We start from the raw sequence: 12,365 nt of genomic DNA on the forward strand, positions 1-12,365 counted from the left end.
TGATGGGCCCCGGAGCCGAAAAAGGCTACGCGCGCGGCGGATGTCACGCCCACGGCACGCCACGCGCGACGCGACCGCCGCCTCCTCTGGCGTCTGGGGGGCGCGGTCGACGCGCTCGGTTCCCTGCGGCGCGCCGCGCTGGTCAATCCCGCCGGTCACCTCCGACGGTGACGTCGCGCCCAACTACTCCATCCCGGCCTCCCTTTTTCTCTCGCTCAGTTTTTACACGTTCGCCTTACTAGACCGGGGGGAGTAATAAATAAATAAAAAGTTGAATGAACGATGAGAATCGATCGACGAGTCTATCGTAACCTGCAGCAGAGACATGGAAATGGGTTTCCCTGACACGTCACGGCCCGGACTGTATCATCGTCGCGTTGCAAGTTCGCAGCTGCCCCCGGGACCTACCTGATCCACGCTGCTGCGGCAGCAGGCGGGGGGTGAGGTGCGCGCGTACCCTGGCTGTAAGTGCAGTGCAGCACGCCGATGTTGCATTGCTTCATTCAGGTGCCGCCGTGCCGATCGCTCACGGGCCACGCCCCCTCGTCCTGTGCCGCCTGGGCATTCCGGGGAACCTGACGAAACGGCCTCTGCCCCTGCCCTGCTGCCTCCTGACACATTCATTGGGGGCGCATGGCATGGCCGCGCTGCCTGCCGGTTCCTGAATCTCGCGTAACTGGCTGGCCCCGTGGTCCCGCGCCGCGAGGGGAGAGCAACTGCGGGAGGAAACAAAAAATGTGTGGGCGCGCAGGCTCGCTCAGCCACCCGCATGTACGTCCTGGCCCCGTGTCCGGCGAGTCTCGTTCTCGTCCAGCCGTCCCCAACTCCTTGCATTGTTAATGTTATTAGTAGGTGTTACACCGGAACGGGCACGGCCCTTGATTGCATCGCGCACCGGCCCGGCGAGACTCACAGACCGGCCAATCGGGGTAAGGATTGGCGGCTTGGACGGTAGCTCGCTCGTCCGCGTTAACCTTTTTTTTTTTCTCTCGTCTTCCCGTTGCTCGACGGCGACCGGTCGCCGGCGAGGTGCGGGGAGGATACGGCCGGTCGTACGACGGCGACGTCGTACGCGGCGGCGTTTCCCGGTGGGGCGGGCCGTGTGGCTTGGATGGGAGGCTGCGCATCGGATCCCGGCCGCCAGCTCGCGAGTTCCCGACTGGACGAGGAAGGCAGGCAGGACGACGGGATGAGGGATCATCCGTTGGTCACCGGTGGGTGCTTTCGTTATTGCTGCCCTGCGATGGCGCGGCGCCACCGCTTGCCCGCCTGGTCGGATGGCGACGGCTGGGCGGCCGCACGCGCAGTCCACCGCGCCAACTACCACACCACACCCCCGCGCCGCGTTGTCGAATCCGTCGGTTTGCGCCGCCCTCCAGCGCGACCGGCCCGGTCTCCACTGCGGATCGATCGGATCCCCCCACCCGCGCCGACGCGAGGCGGCGTTTGGATGGGCCGTAAGATGAAGGCCGCGGGTACGTCTGGGCCGAGCCAACTCAACTAGTAGACAGGCCGGCTCATATCCAACATTGAACATTCAAAAATGGAAAAAATTATTTGAGCCATGAAAGAGCTATGGGCCCGTTAAGGCCTACGAAACCGAAACCACGCGCTTCGGCTCTGCCTCGCCGCCGCCATGGCGGAGCGCGACTAGGCAGGAGATGCAGATGGAGACGAGCTGCTCGCCTGCCGCCGCGTCAGCTTCCGCTCCCTCTCCTTCGCCTCTCGCGGTTTCTCCCCCGCGAAATTTTGCTGGATTCGGCTCCGATCCCCGTGCGGTGCGGCTGTGCTCGTTCCGAGTCCAGGGACCAATGCGGGTCCCGCTATGTCGTTCCGCTTGGGCTTTTGGGGGAATGGCGATACGATCCCCCGCTAGGGTTCCGCACTGTAAGTCCACTCGTTCTCCATTTCAAGCTGCGCTGTTGTGATACCTTGGTCAGGTCTATTTTGATGGCCGCTGCGAGTTGGTCTAGCTGATTCTTCGTTGGTTTGAATTGAGCGCCGCCTGTACTGTTTATTGCCAGAATCAATTTGTGCTCTGGTTCACCGCGGTGCTTACATGTTTGCGTTGAGTGCCAGATTCTGGGATGCTAATGTAGTTATGACTGTTGACCTCTCTTCAAGTCACAAGTGAGATACTGAGATGGTTATGGTGTGACGGGCAACCATAAATATGAAATGTCGCTGGTTTATAGGTTGCTCTTGACTGGATAAAACAATGCATTATGTTCTATATATTGCACCTATCAACCACAGTGCCTTGTACCCTCACAGATTTTTGTTCACTTTTCTTAGGATGGGACATAATGGAAGATTAGGAGGCCAATTTAAGGGCCCAACATACTCATCATAAGATGCAATTACTACAGAGCATAATAATGGAAAACCTTCAATTAAATTATTTTGTTGTTTATTTTATGCTCCTATATATTTGTTCTTTTAATTCCCTGTCAGCCACAGTTCTATTTGATTCAACAAACTCCCTACTGTGCAGATTGCAACCATGCTGCATGGACATAATGCAATTGGAGAGATAACATTTGTTAAACGGCATTGGAGATAGGTACATGTTTCCCTTCGAGTGGGACTTATAAATTTCTCCCAACTGCACTTGGATTTTTCAAAATATGTTCATAGGCAAGTTCCTTGTCTCCTAGCCTTCTAATTTGTATTACTACTGTGATGTTGATGCTGGGACGTAGAGCTGTCCCTACGAATGTTAAATATGTTAGGTTGGCTATTTTTTGACATTCGAAACATCTATAGATCTGGGACCTGCAGTTATCTTGTCTGTATATCTTTTATTCTGCTCATGGAGATAACCAAGAAAGTATACTGCTCGATTACTGTGAAGTGATGCTGTTCAACACAAAAATCTTGGAAGGAAACTTGGTTCATATAAAGCTTCAGTAGGTATGTGCACCCATCTAAATAATGCTACAGTAAATGTCCTGTTCTTATTGCAAAATCGTTCTGCAAGATCCTTGAGTATAGCTCGACTAGGTAAACGGAGATACTTTACTTCATTACAGACGTTTACATGTTGTTTAATTTCTTTTGGTTTCAAGGGACAACAGAAATGGTCTTCTTTTGGATATCTTTACTTCTACTTTGGGATTTTAGAATAACAGCAATTAGCAAAATGCATCATATGAAAAGGTTAGCCAGCCTGTGACAGTCTATAATATCTGCAGTGAGATGAGAAAACCATAACCATCCCTTAAATAAAGAAAAGGGAAAAAGTCCAACCGTCCATTAGTGGAAGGTATCTCCATTCTGATCACATCCAACAATTTGATGGGGTTGCAAAATGCTTGGAATTTGCATGCTTCCCGAAGCAAACGGCCCTGATTTCATCTCCAAAGTAACTACTTATTCCCCTTCCATATATCAACTGATAATAAAAATACGACAATACATATAGTGCCCCACTTGTAGTGGCTTGTTTTCATGGCATGAATATTACTCCACCAAAAAAGTTCAGATATGAATATGCTGGCCTCAACATGTGCAGATCAGAGGAACTTGACACTTTCGGTGTTTCGGTGTCAAGACAGCACTTGCCACGCACTCGGTTGCTTCACTTCCCAACTTATCTTTATCCATTCCGTATAACTGTTATTCAGCTTTATGAATATTAGGTACCTATTTTCTTATCCTACATCATTAGCCATGAAGTTACTATTGTTTAGGTTGTTATGCAAATTTGGTGTTAGTCACCTAAAAAAACTTGACCCCTGGGGGTTAGCCACCCCCGAGGCATTACCATGAAAGATAGAAGGTTTCTCCCGCAGGGTGAGAAAAGGCCACGAATCCCGGCTGTCCAGGACGTGCCACTGACGGCGAGGGCGCATGCCTGCGGCCGTGCGTTCACGCTGCATCCGACAGCGGACCACGCGTTTCACTGAAATAGCAGCGAGTGGCCTTTTTTTGTGAGAACGGGGAGTCGAACTCCCAACCTGCAAGCTGCACACCCGCAAGCCTACCACTGTGTGCTCTTGTTGCTTGTCATTTTGGGAGCTCTTATTTCATCCTGTCCTGAATGACTTTCACCCTCAACTTTAGAGTAAGGTACATATTTGGCTGCTGATTATTACCATAGATGCTTTCAAATTCTAGCTTTGGTCTAGAAGCTTTTATTCTATTTCTCGTAACTGCCCACCCTAATATAATCTAGCTTTCAATGATGAGCATGTTGAGGTCCTGCAGCAAGATCTGGATTCTTTTCCTTGTTAATTCAAATGGCTATTCTTTTGGCTTTTAGCACAGGACATTGTCAGGTCTCTTGTTTCATTATTTATTGGTAGGTAGGTTTTGGGTTTCCCTGAAGTGGGTGTATATTTTGCCTTGCTTTCAATTGAAGATGGCTGACGTCCAGTATCTCCAGATAAGATGTTACCTCTTGTGTCAGAGTTATACCTGGCATTTTCCAAGTCTGGTTAAGGAACCTGGTGTCAGAGTTATATAGAGTGGGAGCTTTGTGCGCAATGAACTCAACTTTGGTAAAATTTTCAAATCTATGCTGCCTGTGTATATCCCTGAATGTGTTATACATATGATCTACTTTCAATCTTTCATTCAGGAATCAGGATTCTACCCTGTTCAGTGATTTTGGAGTTATGACAACATGTGTTGACGGTAATAACTATTTTGAAATGTTCAGTGGTTTTGGAGTTTGTTATGTCAGTGCTCTAAGACAATTTCATCATGCTGTGGAGATTAAATGTTAAGGGATTCTCTTACTGATGGCCAAATCGTGTCAGTGCTGAGGTAGGAAAGGCTGCTTTTTGTAATCCCACATATCCTAATCATTCCTGATGTGGACCATCCTCTTGAGGATCTTTTCAGTATCAGACCATGAGGCTTCATCACTGTCCCTGGTTGATCTGCAGTACAGATTTACTTCTTCCACATGATTCACATAAGCCTTTTCAAACTTTACACACAAATGGAGTGACAGATTAGTTATCGGTGAAGCATGTGGGAGCTTGTTGTTGTAGCGCTATATGCTAAGATAATGCATGTGACTCCAGCCATCTGTGTATAGTAGGCAAGGCCTACTTGGCCAATTGTTTAGTAGATAGGCAGTACTGTGATTCGCTCCCTTGATCAAGTGCAGACTTAAACAAAAGACTGATCTCACTTGGTTGTCAGTGTGTGCGTGACCTTGCGTGGGGCTGAAGGGGTTCTGCATAAATTCAATCGTGTTCACGTGACAACCTGTATGGTGCTTCCAACTAATTGGATTCAGTTACATGTGCCCCGTCAGACATGCTGCCATCAGGATACGCTTAGATCATCTCCCACAACTGGTTTTGATTGGTGATTTGGCATACTATACTGGATTAACATCGTACTTAACAGCTATATGGTTACTTGCAGAGTGTCTTACCCTGCAATTGGTATTATATGCAAGTCTTTTGATGGTAATTATGCTCATTACACAGCTAGGCTATTAAGTCTATTGTTAGGGTCAATGGCTCGATTTTTTAAACCGTCAGCAGCTGATGATCTAGGATTATATTACTAGTAGCAGTGGATCTTGTGAATTTGAATATTCAAGAGACAATGAGAATTTGTGCTGCATCTATTTGCTGTCATTGGCTGGCTAATGAGATCCTATTAGGTTAATGGGATATGTATTCTTTATTATTGCGCTCTTCCTATGTCATTAGTTTTCATTATCTGTCACGAAAAAAATATCTTGACATTACAACATCCCCCCCCCCCCCCCCACCCCACCGCCACCAAAACAAAAACTTGAGGGCTACAATTTCCCACAGCAATCTGTCGTGAAAAAAAGATTAGTACCTCAATCATTCATTTTGGTGGAACCAGAATATGATGCTTCAGGTACTGAATTTGCACAGAATATAATACTATATCTTTAGCTACAGCCATTGGATTTGTATGGTAGATACAGTTGGAGTAAAATGCACCGGAGGTCCATCAACTTGTAAGGAGGTGTCACTTAGGTCCACTAACTTTGAAAATGCATTTTTGGGTCCATGAACTTGTTAAGTTGTTCACTGCAGGTCCATAACTGTCCACGTGTGCTCCTAGCGTTGACATGGCTTGCTGACTTGGCTCCTCAAAGCACCTCCTGGTTGAGGCATTTCATCAAGGTACACCAGCATCACCACCTTCACCATCTTCTTGCCAGCGGCTTGCGCGACCTACACGGCGGCGTCCATGGGCAAGGCACGATGGTGGCCAGTTCGGGCGGTGCCCACGCCGTCGCTGAGCGCGTGTGCCATGCGCATCCCCAGCGCGATGCCACCGCACGCGAACCGCGTGGCCTGGAGCGTGAGCGCCGGGCCATCCGCGATGTCGCCTTCCCTGTCCATCGGCGCGAGGCGGTCATGCAGGGCCGAGCCAGGCACGTCGGTGTCGACGTCAGCCACGGATAGCTCGGACGGCGGTGGAGGCGGGAAGAAGCGGAGCGTACGGAAGGTGATGTCGAGCACGTCGGACGGCGCGGCCCATGGCGTCGCCCGCTGTCCAGAGGCCAGCTTGCAGCAAGGCCATGGCGTGGATGTCCTCGTCGGCGTCGGCGTGGAAGGAAGGCGGCCGCGTTCGCGCCCAGCCTCACGGCGAGCTTGTTTGCCAGCAGAATGGCAAGGCCAGGGCCGACAGTGGCATGGGCAGCCGTGGGCTACCGGCGGCGGGCTGGACGGCGGAGGCACACCGCTGGCACGCAAAGGTGCAGCCATGGCGTGCGGCAGCGCGGCGCAGGCCACGCGGAGGCGGGCCGCGACAAGCGGAGCCGGGCCGCGACAAGCGGAGCGACAGAGGGCAGGCCATGACAATGAAGAAATGGGCTAGGGAGGATGAGGGCGGCGGCGTGGTGCTCGCCGTGGGCTCGGCTTGAGTGGAGAAAGACCGGAGGAAGTTCGTCGGCGTATGGCTCGGAGCTCCGGCAAACTTCAACAGTGACCAGTCGGGGCAGAGGCGATTCCGGCCAGGAAACGACTGGAACGGGTAGGGAAAATGGCGGGGAAGGTGGAGGAGGAGGTGTGGGAGCCTCTCGCATAGCGAATCGGAGAGGGAGGGGGTGTGGCCGGCGTATTACTGCCGGTGGCGGAGGAGCTCGACTCGACCTGATATGGGATCAGAGAAGAGAGAAAGGGGGAAAGGGAAGGGAATGGCACCGAGGAGGAGGGGAGAGCCAGCCCGAAGCGGTCGCAACCCACGCGGTGGTGGCACACCCGCCTGCGCCCGCAGGCCGCCGCCGCCGCACCTTGCCCGTGGCCGCCCACGCACGCAGACCAGGAGGTGCCTGTGCTCCTACAAGCTTCAACGCCACGGCCAACGAGCTCGCCGTGAGGCTCGGCTCAAACGCGACCGCCTTCTTTCCGCTCCGGCGCCGACGTGGACATCCACGCCATGGCCTCGCTGCAAGTTGACCTCTGGACAACGGGCGACGCCATGAGCTGAGCCATCCGCGACCTGGAAGAGGTGAGGATGCGGCTGGAGCGTGGCATGACGGCTTGCCTTGCCCACCGTAGGAAGCTACTCACCTGGTTGCACAAAACATGCTCGATAAAATGTTTGAGACGGAGATAGAGAAAGCAGGAGAGGACTGAGAGAGGAAATGACTAGTCAGCGTGCCATGTCAGTGTTACATGCTTATGTGGAGAGTTATGGACCTGTGGTGAACGACTTAACAAGTTTATGTACCCAAAAATGCATTTTCAGAGTTAGTGGACCTAAGTGACACCTCTTTACAAGTTGATGGACCTCCGGTGCATTTTACTCATACAGTTGTATTTGCAATTGCAAATCTAGTTGTGAAATGCCATAAACTATTCTGCCACTTAGTATTAAGTTTCCCACCGTTATCATGCAACCCTAGATCTCTATCAAGCTTATAGGGCACAATTCATAATCATCAACTGGAATTTAAATGCTATTTGTCTACTAATATACTTGCTTGTGGCTTAGTTTTATACATGCTACATAGATTGCACTAAAATGACCAGTGGGATTGAACTGCCTGGAGAAATCTACATGTTCTCAACTTCTGCTATAATTTTTAGTTATTTCTGATCCGCTTTTAATCAGTCACTGACATGCAAACTTTTTAGAATTTTCTGGTACACTTTCCTTTAGGAGTTCCAGAGAAAACAGTGTGAAAATGCAAGTACAAACGAATACACACTACACATGCTAACACTGTAAGGTCACAGTCTAATGGTTGAGCTTCTGGTTGTTGTGAAGGGCTAATCTATACCGTACTAACATCATTGGCCATTAAAAGAACAAAAAAAGTTCTGTAGTACAGGCTACAGCTGGTAGTTGCACTATAGTTTCTGCACAGGTTGCATTGACTGGTCAAACCTCACAATGATTCTTCCACGATGTGCAGCAATTGTTTCTTTGGAATGGCATATTCATTGTATCATTTCTGCATATGCTATTTTCCACTCACTAGCTCATTGGAGTTGAGTTGCCTATATATTTTTTGCTTGCATCGTAGTTATTACTTATTAGAGTTCATAGGAGCTGCAATCCTTGGTGATGATTGTGCTGTGTTAGTTTTTCAAGGATATTTCATTGCAAATCCCAATCTTAAGAAGGTAAAGTTTTTCTTTGTTAACCCCTTGCCCAAGTTGTATTATCATATGCCAATAAGGAAAGATCCTCCTTATTTTCTCACTAAACTATGATATAACCAATTGACCAGCCATTCTACACTTATCCCTATATTTTATGCAAACTTTAGGAAGAGAACAAAACCGACGGTTTGATTCAGAAGTGTTTATAATTTATGTAAGCAACTGTTTTTAACTAGGCTGCTTGTAAAAAAATTGCAATAAGATTATTCCTTTGTTTACCTCCATTTTTTACTGGAAACTTTGTGCAGGGATCAGATGCCTCAACAGCCAGCATCAGATGTGACATTTGCTTATACTGTGAGGAGAACGGTTAATTAAACTTGACTATGTGACCCAGAACTGTATTTTGCTTATGAGGTGCCACAAGACATGGGCTGTGGGTGCCAAATTATCGGGCAGACCAATCAGCATTTGGATACTGCTGAATCTGATGTACAGTGCAAAGTATTTAACACTCTTGAATCTATTCACTGCACAACTAATTGTGATGTTCACCCATTAGTTGTTTTATCGGTTTCTGGGAAACGCTTGATGGTCTTACTGTAGAACCACTGATGTTTGTTCATGTGCATATATTATTATATACATTATGTGGGGCAAAATAATAAACATGCATATTTTGGTACGCCAAGTAACATGGCATGCGTGGTTCCTTCTGACAGTTCTGGCCTCCAAGTCAGCTTTCTCACTGGTATTTCTTCACATCCCATTGATCAGAGGCTCTTCCACTTGCAGGCCAATGCACGAGTAACACAACACTGACGCAAGCTCCTATAACCATCCTATCTAGCTCTCTAAACTGTTTACAGCCTAGCTTTCACTAAACTACTAAAGTATATCCTACATGTGATGGTACTTTGTCCCTGTAGGTCAGGGACTCAAGTTGGAGCTTAGACTATCATAAGGCTACGGGAAGCTCACCTCATCTTGCCTGCTCTTTAGGCTTCTCCTATGGAGCTACGACTATTTAACCACCCACAACCCGTCCATTTCTTTCTCCCATGCACCTGTCTTCCCTCTCCTCATAGCTTCTTTCCCAGTGCTTGATTGCCATTGCGTCATCTACATCCCAAACTTGTTTATCTCACTCCTGCCATCCTAATTGGTCTCTCTTTCAAAACCACTTCCTCCCATCCTCCTGGTAACCACATTAAGGGAGATGTCGAGCCGGAGGTCACGGTCTAGGCAGTCTGGCTCCTCGAGGATCACCGAGGAGCAAATCAGTGACCTCGTTTCCAAGTTGCAGGACCTCCTCCCGGAAGCTCGCCTCCAGAGCAATGCCAGAGTATGTAACAGTCTGCCGCCATCCCCTCTTTATGAGCTGAATGCTTTGTCCAGAACTAATTTATAGCAGAAACCAACTTATACGGACCACTGTGAGCTGTAACTTACATTACTCTTTGGCATTCGCTGCATTATGGCCTAAAAACTTGTTAAAAAGTTGAATGGCTTCTATTATTGAGTTGAACATGCTATGAAGTAATTAGCTGCTCCTACAATTACATTCCCTCTTGCCCTTGTACTCACGCTTCAACAGTTAGATATGGCATGAGCTTTGAGAGGATGGAGAAGAATTCACCCTTGTTTCCTCCAATGCAGGTACCATCCGCGAGAGTGTTGCAGGAGACGTGCAACTACATCAGGAGCTTGCACCAGGAAATGGACGACCTGAGCGAGAGGCTGTCGGAGCTGCTGGCGACGTCGGACATGAGCAGCGCGCAGGCGGCGATCATCCGCAGCCTGCTCATGTAGGGAGACAGACAGATCTTGGTACCCTTGGAGCGTTCGTAGCTTAATTACGTAGAGTGATGTTTAGTACTTCGAGAAGCAGGTTATTAATTCCCTAATTCGCCAATGTACTTCGCCTACGTGCGTACGCGCTGTTGTCGTGTCGACGCCTGAGCCAAAGCTATCCTTTTTTCGTGTACTTAATCAAGCACATCGTAATTCGCGCAAAGCTTAATTGTATCATTGCTGTGAGTTGTTCGTTCAAAAAAAAATAAAAAATCATTGCTGTGAGTTCTTCCTTGCAAGTGCTAGTAGCCTAGTACTCGGCATGCCTGTTTGTCTAGTGGCAGGCGGAGGCCGGCGCCACCTCGTTACCTCTCATTCGGTACCTTGTGAGTGTGCTGCTTCCACTTTTGGCGCAAGAAGATTCTTAGGAGTTGCCTTCTTTTCTTGTAACAGGAGGAAGATGCAAATGTGGCTTCCTTTTTCTCCCTGGTGTCTGATTTAAAATAAAGTTCTTTCAACCCGAATCTAAGGTACTTAAAAACACAACTTAAAATGCAGTGGCACCAGGTGTTTTGACTTTTGAGGCGTTTGGGTGAGGGGTATTATCTAACTGGATGAAACTTCCGTGGAGGTTCTTTTTCACGAGGATGGTAGACCGGAGCAGACGTAGGATAATGCATAGGTTGTGAGCTTTGACAGTCGGCTAAACTGTAGCTAGTTAAGTGAAGCGTGCTGCGTGCATTAGAACAGTTACTTGGGTTGTTGCAAGGATCAGGTACAGTGCCAGTACTTAAACGGCAGAGAAGATAACGTTTTCAATTGCGCCGCTAGGTACTCCGAACCACTACCAGGCTCCTAGGTAGGAGGAAACGGAAGAAATGAGGGATGGAGAGGATCCAAGATATCCTGATGCCATTTTCCAACGAATCATGTGATCATGTCCCAGCTAGGCCACTCTGCTTGGTGGTGCCAACCGCCATGACTCGCGCGTCTCGCGAAGCACCCCTTGCGTTTCCTTTCCTTTTTTTTATTTTTTCATCAGAAGGGAAAAGGAAGAGGCCTTGTGTGCTGTGGGCCTGTACGGGACCACACGCGAGCGCCTCTAGCGAAAAGCCCAGCCCATGGGAAGATTGAGCAGTAGCGCGGCCTGCTTAGTTGGGTGTGAACAGAATGGCCGAAACCACAATGCCTTCCAAGCGCGGGCCAGACATAGGCCTGTTTGGTTTGAGGGCCCAAGAGCCGAGCCCGAGATTTATGTCAAATTCAGGGTCATGCCAAAATTGGGGGATGGGAATATTGTATTATTTTTTTAGATTACACAAGTACAACTAAGACACTCGTAACGCACGCACACTCACACTCCTATGAATACACGTACGCAAACCCTACCCCTATGAGCATCTTCGAAGACTGAGCCGGCAAATCCTCGAGATTGACGAAGTCACCACAAGCGACTCACGGTCGACGGAAACGTCGCCTACCACTGAATGCACAATGCCGTTAAATCCCAGAATATTCGCTCCCATAGGGAATCGAACCCAGGACCTCACCGAGGCTCTTGTAACCTTGGATTATCTGTTTGCCCAATTCCTGGCATGCCCAAACAGTGTCCTCAAATCAACCAGAGGCCAAATTTCTTAGGCACGACCAATTTTTCTTGGGGTTATTTGGTTTCTCGACCTTACAACTTTTCCAGTTTGTAGAAACACCCATACTATTCATGGAATTGGAAATTTACCCTCGCAAATCTTCATCTCCCTGACCCATGCCCATCTCTACGTATGCCATGTACCTGGGCCCACCTGCAGGTCGTATTTGGCCATGACCTTCTCGTATTGCCCCTCTCTACATCTGGATAAGCCCCTGGTCCCTCTATCGCTCCCCCTCCCTCCACCGCACGCGAGAACCCGCCCGCCCGCCCTGCCGGCGTCTGCTGCCGGCGCCGGCGCCCTCGTCGCCCGCGGCCCCTCCCCCCCGCCCTGACCTACCCTCCCTCGCCGTCGTGGGCTCGCG

At 49.2% G+C, this 12,365-nt stretch overlaps 1 protein-coding gene across 14 annotated transcripts; it reads left to right on the top strand.

Moving 5' to 3' along the window:
• Nucleotides 1-1,579: 1,579 nt before the first annotated feature.
• Nucleotides 1,580-10,649, top strand: LOC120647159 (transcription factor ILI6). Of its 14 annotated transcripts, XM_039923824.1 has the most exons (7): nucleotides 1,580-1,887; nucleotides 2,495-4,502; nucleotides 4,583-4,638; nucleotides 4,719-4,770; nucleotides 8,867-9,062; nucleotides 9,354-9,903; nucleotides 10,218-10,649. In XM_039923824.1, exons 6-7 carry the CDS (start codon nucleotides 9,778-9,780, stop codon nucleotides 10,368-10,370), a joined length of 279 nt encoding a protein of 92 aa, XP_039779758.1. In that variant the 5' UTR covers nucleotides 1,580-1,887; nucleotides 2,495-4,502; nucleotides 4,583-4,638; nucleotides 4,719-4,770; nucleotides 8,867-9,062; nucleotides 9,354-9,777; the 3' UTR covers nucleotides 10,371-10,649. The 14 variants fall into 14 exon arrangements, 12 of the variants coding, with proteins under 12 accessions (XP_039779758.1, XP_039779756.1, XP_039779759.1 ...); XM_039923822.1 differs by having other exon boundaries at nucleotides 4,583-4,770; XM_039923825.1 differs by lacking the exon at nucleotides 4,719-4,770.
• The last annotated feature ends 1,716 nt before the right edge of the window (nucleotides 10,650-12,365 follow it).

Source organism: Panicum virgatum, chromosome 9K, assembly GCF_016808335.1.
Source record: "Panicum virgatum strain AP13 chromosome 9K, P.virgatum_v5, whole genome shotgun sequence".
NCBI lineage: Eukaryota > Viridiplantae > Streptophyta > Magnoliopsida > Poales > Poaceae > Panicum > Panicum virgatum.